The 7,763-nt window shown below is 69.3% G+C and overlaps 2 protein-coding genes across 2 annotated transcripts; both read left to right on the forward strand.

The window, feature by feature from the left end:
* Positions 1-1,030: 1,030 nt before the first annotated feature.
* On the forward strand, positions 1,031-6,575 carry Ache (acetylcholinesterase (Yt blood group)). The gene is made up of 5 exons (XM_069989252.1): positions 1,031-1,096; positions 2,528-3,621; positions 3,994-4,478; positions 5,483-5,652; positions 6,283-6,575. Exons 2-5 carry the CDS (start codon positions 2,554-2,556, stop codon positions 6,402-6,404), a joined length of 1,845 nt encoding a protein of 614 aa, XP_069845353.1. The 5' UTR covers positions 1,031-1,096; positions 2,528-2,553; the 3' UTR covers positions 6,405-6,575.
* A 225-nt stretch (positions 6,576-6,800) lies between these two features.
* Ufsp1 (UFM1 specific peptidase 1) lies at positions 6,801-7,763 on the forward strand. Its single transcript, XM_069989262.1, has one exon. It carries the CDS (start codon positions 6,951-6,953, stop codon positions 7,614-7,616), a length of 666 nt encoding a protein of 221 aa, XP_069845363.1. The 5' UTR covers positions 6,801-6,950; the 3' UTR covers positions 7,617-7,763.

Here is a 7,763-nt window from a genome sequence, read left to right on the forward strand (position 1 = left end):
CGGCGGGGACGGCGAGGGCGGCGGCCCGCCCGGGGCCCCCACCCCGACCCTTTGGCTCCACCTGGCGGCGGCACGGAGGAACCGCCCGGTGACCCGCGGGCGAGGTGTGTGTCCAGTGCGGGGCGCGGGGTCCCGCGAGCCTGGCGGGGGCAGAGCCGGGAACCGCGCCGCCTGGGACCCGCGCCGCCTGGACGCGGTGGGGCTCGGGACGCCCGCGGACCCCGACGGCCGCTCGCGAGACCCCGAGACCCTCGTGACGGCCCGATCAGACCCGCGCTCCCCGGCCCGGCCCCGCAGGGCTGCCCGCCGCGCCGGCCGGGGTCCCCCGCCAGGCTCCCGAGCCCGCCTCGCCGGGGCCGGGGAGCAGCGTCTCCGCGGCCGCGCCGTCCCGCGTGGCCGCCAACGCCAGGGCCGAGGGGCGCCGGGGCCCGGCCGCTCCCACCTGCTGGCCGCGGTGGCCAATGGCAGCCCGACCCGGTGATGTCATGCCCCGCCGGACGCAGGTGACGACAGTCCGTGTCCCTTGTCCCGCGGGGTCGGGGGGCGGCGGTGCGGGGCCGGGGCCCGCCGCCTGGCGCGTGCGGCCTCCTCCGCCTCCCCTCTCGGGGTCCCCCCGGCGTCCGCCTCCCCTCGTCCCCGCAGGCGTCCCGCACCCGCGGGGCGCCCCGTGTCCTCTTGCCCCCCCAGAGGGCGGCGCAGCCCCCCGACCCGGGGCCGCATCCTGGCGGGCACTGACGCCGGCCCCGGCCGCAGCTGTCAGGGCGAGTCGGTCTGCGGGCTTCGGGGTGTCCGTGGCCGCGTGCGGGGTCGGCGGGTCACGTAGGGTCGGGCCCGCCGCCGCCGCGCGGGTCTCGGGGCTTCGTCCGGCCCTGCGCGTCTGCGCGTCCGGCGGCGTCCGTCACCTGGAGTGCGTCGGGGCGCGGGGTCCCGGGAGGGGGGAAGGGGCGGGCAGGGGCGGGGCGGGGGCGGGGCGGGGGCGCGCGGCCCGGGGCGTGCGCGGGGGGCGGAGGCGGCGGCTGTCACAGTCGGCTCCGCCTGCGCCGGGAACACCGGCCGCCTGCAGCTCCCGGCGCGGCCCGGCGCGGCCCGGCCTCAGGTGAGTCCCCCGCGGCACCGGGAGCCTGCCCGGGCCCCGGGACCCTGCCCGAGCCGGCGATCGCTCCGCGCCCCGGAGGACCAGCATTCCAGGAGCGACAGACGTCCCCCAGACAGGGCGCCCCCAAACAGAGCGCCCCGCGGCCTCTCCGTCCCCGCCGCCGGCTGCGTACTCACCGCCGCCCGGACCCCCGCGGGGACCTCCGAGCGCCCCCCGAGCCGGCGGCCCCGGGAAGACGCCCTGGACCACGAGCTTGCACCCACACCGCGCAGGCTTCTGACGCCGGGCTGAGCCCCGCACGCGCGCGCCCCGCCGCGCCCCCCGCACGCGCGCCTCCCCGCCGCGCCCCGCGGGGCCCAGACCCCGCTGCAGCCGCGTCCCGCCCGGTGTTTGGGAAGGGGGGCTGGCGGAAGCCCCGCGCTATAATTAGCCGCACTCGGGTTTCCTGGTTCACCTCCAGCGCCGTCCGCGGCCCCGCGAAGGGACTGGGGACGGGGGGGGGGGATGCGGGGCGCCGCCCGCCTGCCCGCCCGCCCGGAGAGGGGGAGTTCCGACCCGGGGAATGTTGATCCCTTGGCTGGAGATGCCGGATCCGCAGCAGCTGTTGCCCCCAAAATAGCGGCCCTGTCCCCCCCGCCCCCCCGCAGACGGGGATCTCCGGAGCTCGGGGCGCGCGGGCGTCCCGGCCCGCCCTTCGGGCCCCCGGCGATGCCCGCGAGTCCCCGGACCCTCCGCCCCGAGCGCCAGGCTCCAGGGCGGGGATGGCGGTCCTCGCCTCGGCCTGCACCGCCCCCTGCTGGCGGCGGCGGCGAGCGCCGTGGCGGCGGGCGAGGGCGGGGGGGGGGGGGGGGGGGCCAAGGCCGGAGAGCCCTGCAGGGAGGCGGGGTGCGTGGCTGATGGGGATAGGCAGGTACAAACGCGTCTGGCGGCGGATGAGAAGGAGCAGGGTGTGGCAGCGTGTGGGGAGTGAGAAGGATTTGGGGTGCCCCAGGACCTGAAGTTGCCACACCTTGGACACCCAACCCATTGCCCCAGGCTACCCACACCTACACCCCATCCCGGCTCTGAGCCACCGTGGGGGGGGGTCTGGGGCTCTGCCTTCCCCGTGGTGCCCAGGCTTGGTGGACTGCAGCCTCTGGTTCCCCACACCCAAGCCACAGAGCCCAGGAAGGAAGGGGGGGCTTCCCCCTTGGAGGGTCTTATCTCTGATCCCCGAATGCGTGTGCGAGTGTGTGCATGCACGTCTGATCTGTACCCTCCTGCCTGTGGCCTCGTCTCTGCCTGTCCCTCCCCTCGTCCCTCCTTCCTCTCCTCATCCTGGCAGCCTGCTCCACCCCTGCTGCAGCTCCACGATAACCCTTGGGCAAGATTGTTACCTAATCTCCCTCCTGGCCCTCTCCAGCCTTCATCCGGCTTTCTTTCTCCCAGCAGACGCCCGCCCGCCTGGCCTGGCAGCCATGAGGCCCCCATGGTGTCGCCTGCGACCGCGCTCCCGGCCTTCCCTCCTCCTCCTCCTCCTCCTCCCCCTCCTGGGTGGAGGACTGGAGGTGGAGGGGCGGGAGGACCCAGAGCTGCTGGTGACCGTCCGGGGAGGCCACCTGCGCGGGATTCGCCTGAAGGCGCCTGGGGGCCCTGTGTCCGCGTTTCTGGGCATCCCCTTCGCGGAGCCACCTGTAGGTCCCCGTCGATTTCTGCCACCAGAGCCCAAGCGGCCCTGGCCAGGAGTGCTGGACGCCACGACCTTCCAGAATGTCTGCTATCAATACGTGGACACCCTGTACCCTGGTTTTGAGGGCACGGAGATGTGGAACCCCAACCGTGAGCTAAGCGAGGACTGCCTGTACCTCAATGTGTGGACACCGTACCCCCGGCCTGCAACCCCTGCACCAGTCCTCGTCTGGATCTACGGAGGCGGCTTCTACAGCGGGGCCTCCTCCCTGGACGTGTACGACGGCCGTTTCCTGGCACGGGCCGAGGGCACCGTGCTGGTATCCATGAACTACCGAGTGGGAAGTTTCGGCTTCTTGGCCCTGCCAGGAAGCAGAGAGGCCCCAGGCAACGTGGGCTTACTGGATCAGAGGCTCGCACTGCAGTGGGTCCGAGAGAATGTGGCAGTCTTTGGGGGGGACCCGGCGTCCGTGACCCTGTTTGGGGAGAGCGCAGGAGCAGCCTCTGTGGGCATGCACCTGCTGTCCCCGCCCAGCCGGAGCCTCTTCCACAGGGCCATCCTGCAGAGCGGGACCCCTAACGGGCCCTGGGCCACTGTGGGGGTGGGAGAGGCGCGTCGCAGGGCCACGCTGCTGGCCCGCCTCGTGGGTTGTCCCCCAGGCGGCGCCGGCAGCAATGACACAGAGCTAGTGGCCTGCCTGCGGACTCGGCCAGCTCAGGACCTGGTGGACCACGAGTGGCATGTGTTACCTCAAGAAAGCATCTTCCGCTTCTCCTTCGTGCCCGTGGTCGATGGGGACTTCCTCAGTGACACCCCCGAGGCCCTGACCACCACCGGAGACTTCCACGGCTTGCAGGTGACGTGAGGGTGGGGGAGCTGGCACCTCTGGGTCTCACCTGGCCCCCTCCCTTCACCCCAGGGATCCAGGCATGAGGGCCCCTTCACACCCACTCCCAGTGGTCCGGGCTTATGAGCCCCAGGGCCACCTCCCCCCCCCCCAAAAAAAAATCAAACACCAAACAAGGCTCAGACGGGGTGGGGGCAGCAGGAAGGAACTGTGGGTATATTTTCTCTTTTTTTTTTTTTTCCCCATCCCTTCCCTGATCTGTTCTCTGCCTCCATGGTTCCAGGGCTATAACTTCATCTCTCTGGCTCTGTGTCTGTCTGTCTACCTGTCTTGTCTGTCTGTCTATGCTCCAACACCTCCCATCCTGTCCTCAACCCCCAGGTGCTGGTGGGGGTGGTAAAAGATGAGGGCTCCTATTTTCTGGTTTACGGGGCCCCAGGTTTCAGCAAAGACAACGAATCTCTCATCAATCGGGCCCAGTTCCTGGCTGGGGTGCGGGTTGGGGTCCCCCAAGCAAGCGACCTGGCAGCGGAGGCTGTGGTCCTACATTACACAGACTGGCTGAACCCGGAGGACCCAGCCCGCCTGCGAGAAGCCATGAGCGCCATTGTGGGCGACCACAACGTCGTGTGCCCCGTGGCCCAGCTGGCTGGGCGGCTGGCTGCCCAAGGCGCCCGGGTCTATGCCTACGTCTTTGAGCACCGTGCCTCCACGCTGTCCTGGCCCCTCTGGATGGGAGTGCCCCACGGCTATGAGATTGAGTTCATCTTTGGGCTCCCCTTGGACCCCGCGCTGAACTACACCATAGAGGAGAGAGTCTTTGCCCAGCGATTGATGAGATACTGGACCAACTTTGCCCGCACAGGGTCAGCAGCACTCTGGGTCAGAGGGAGGGCAAGGGATGGGCTCTCGTAGAAAGGCAGAGAAGACAAGAAAAAGGAAAGAAAACAGGGATGGAGAAGCCACAGACAGGCATGGAAAATCCTGAAGAGACAGGAGCAGCCTTAGAGGAAGAGCAGAAAAGCATTTTGCCTAGCATGCTTGGGAACTTGGGCTCTATTCCCAGCAAGGGGGGAAGAATAGAATAGTGGAGGAAGAGGAGAGACAGATGAAAAGAGTCAAAGGAGTCTGTAATCAATCCTAGCTATTCAGGAGGCTGAGATCTGAGGAAAGTCCATGGGACTCTTATCTCCGATTAACCAGCAAAAATCCAAAAATGGAACTTTGGCTCAAGTGGTAGAGCACTAGCCTTGAGCACAAAAGCTAAGGGACAGCACACAGGCCCTCCCTGAGTTCAAGACCCAGGGCCAGTGCAACACAGGTGTGTGGGGAGCTGTAGTTAGGAGTGGCTGTACAACTGGATGAAGCTGTTGAGCCAGCAGAGGTTTATTTATGGTCTCTCTCTACCCACATCCACACATAGCTGTACTCGTCCAAAACGGGGACTAATAAGTGCAGCATCAGAGGGATACCGCCCCAAATAAGGGTGATGTGCAAAGGGACCAGACAGCTCCTGGTTAAGCCGTAAAGGCTCAATTGTAGCTTTGTGTGTGTGTGTGTGATACTGGGATTTGAACCCAAAAGTTTTGTACTAGGTAGATGGGAACTTAATTGCAGCCTAGCAATTAAAGCAGGACGCAAACAAAAAGACCAAGGAGGGGAAGAAAGGGACAGAGAGGAAGGGCAGGAGGAGAGGAAGACCCCTCGATGCTGGGGAGCCCTGCTGCGGGAGGGAGATGAGGGTATTGGGGAGCTGAAGCCACCACCAGCGCCCCCCCGCCCCACTCCGGTCAGGAGGCGGCCCCGCACCTCCCTCATTCCCCGGGGAAGCAGGGCTCCGAGGGGCTGAGCCTTCCCTCTCCTCCCGCAGGGACCCCAATGACGCCGGGGACCCCACGGCCGCGCAGTGGCCGCCCTACACGCCGGGCGCGCAGCAGTACGTGGGCCTGGGCCTGCGGCCGCTGGAGGTGCGGCGCGGGCTGCGCGCCCAGGCCTGCGCCTTCTGGAACCGCTTCCTCCCCAAGCTGCTCAGCGCCACCGGTACGGGGACCCCGGGGAGGGGTCGGGGTGCAGCCGGGCGGGGCGGGGCCGGCGGCGTGTAACCCCCCCCCTCTTCTCCCCACCCCAGCCTCCGAGGCTCCCGGCACCGGGCCGGGCCCCGCCCGCGGGGAGGCGGTCCCGAGACCCCGGCCCGGCCTCCTCCTCCTCCTCCCCCTCCTCTCCCGGCTTCTGCGGCTCTGACCCCGGCCTCTCCCCCTCCCTCCGGCCGCGGGGCCCCTCCGTGCGCGGTGGGACGCGGGGGAGGCCCCAGCACCCGCGCGTGGAATTGCTAACGCCATTGTTGTTGCACGAGCGTAAAGTCATCCTAATCCCCGGGACCCGAGCCGGCGCGGCGGGAGGGGCCGGGCGCGGCGCCTCGCCGCGGGGTCTAACCGCTTCGGTCTCTTTTTTCCCTCTCGCCTCGGCCCTTTCCGCCCCCGGCGCCTCCCCCTCCCCCGCGCCCTCCCTCCTCCCGGCCCTCCCCCCTCCCCCGCGCCCCCCTCCGCCCCCGGCGGCCCTCCCCCGCGCCCCCCTCCCCCACTCCTCCCCCCTTCCCCACTCCTCCCCCCTCCCCCACGCCCTCCCCCTCCGCCCCCGGCGGCCCTCCCCCCCACGCCGTGCGGGCCGCAGACACGCTGGACGAGGCGGAGCGCCAGTGGAAGGCCGAGTTCCATCGCTGGAGCTCCTACATGGTGCACTGGAAGAACCAGTTCGACCATTACAGCAAGCAGGACCGCTGCTCGGACCTGTGAGGAGACCTGCTGTACATACTCTTATTTATTCACGGTCTGGACTGTAGCAGACGACCCCAGACCGCGCTCCCCGCCAGCCCGCCCCCTGGGCTCCCGCCCTCTGCATGTCCCGGGCCGAGCTCCCTCCCCCGCGGTGCCTTCGCCCCTCGGGGCTGCCAATAAACTGTTATAGCCACGGCGCGTGCGCGACTGGGAACCGGGCCGGGGACCGGTGGGGGCGGGAGGACACGCCCAAAGGATCCGCGTGAGAGAGGAGGGGCGGAGTTCACTGCGGGGAGAGCATGCGGGGCGCAGGCGCAAAGGCCGCTGCCCCGCCCTGACCGCAGGCCCCGCCTGCTCGGCGGAGCTCGCACCTGCGCAGTGGAGTGCGAGGGCCGCAGTGCACTGTGGGAATCCCCGCTCGGCGTGGCCGGGGGCCGCCGCGTCGATCATCCTGCGGACGTCTCGGGCTGGGCAAAGCGCGCTCCGCCCGCCAGTCCCGACCTCGGGGAACCCAGAGTCTGCGCCGAGGAGGCCCAGACCCAGTTACGCCGTGCGTAGTCGGTGATGGGGGCTGCAGCACCGCTGCGGGACGTCCACCGGGGCCTGGTCCCGCCGAGCGGCGGCCCCGCGCGCGTGGCCCTCCTGTCGGGCCACTACCTCTACTACCACTATGGCTGCGACGGCCTGGACGACCGCGGCTGGGGCTGCGGCTACCGCACGCTGCAGACGCTGTGCTCCTGGCCCGAGGGCCGCCCTACCCGCGTGCCGGCACTGGACGCCGTGCAGGCCGCCCTGGAGGACATGGGCGACAAGCCCCCCGGCTTCTGCGGCTCCCGGAGCTGGATAGGCTGCGTGGAAGCCAGCCTCTGCCTGGACCACTTCGAGGGCCCCGTGGGGCGCTTGTGCCACGTACCCCGCGGAGCTGGGCTCCAGGGGGTACTGGAGAAGCTCTACTCCCACTTCGCGGGGGGCGGAGGCCCCGTGATGGTGGGAGGGGACGCAGACGCCCGCTCCAAGGCCCTGCTGGGAGTCTGCCTCGAGCCCGGCGGCCAGGCCTACGTGCTGATACTGGACCCGCACTACTGGGGCATCCCCCAAACCCCCAGTGAACTGCAGGCCGGCGGGTGGGTGGGCTGGAGAGAGGTGAGCACGGCCTTTGACTCCCACTCCTTCTACAACCTGTGCCTGACCAGCCGCAACGCTCAGAAGCAGCCGCCCACCCTGGACTGAGGGCCTGGGCCCAGAACTGAAGCGCCCCCATGTGCACCTCACTCAGGGCTCCCAGCAGAGCCTGTCCTCCCTCCCTGGTCAGAAATAAAGTGGCCCCAGCAGGTGCAGGCATTTGGGCCGATCAAGGAAGGTGATGATGAACACAGA

This window comes from Dipodomys merriami, unplaced genomic scaffold (genome assembly GCF_024711535.1).
Source record: "Dipodomys merriami isolate MVZ:Mamm:240054 unplaced genomic scaffold, mDipMer1.0.p SCAF_373, whole genome shotgun sequence".
In the NCBI taxonomy this organism is placed as follows: Eukaryota; Metazoa; Chordata; class Mammalia; order Rodentia; family Heteromyidae; genus Dipodomys; species Dipodomys merriami.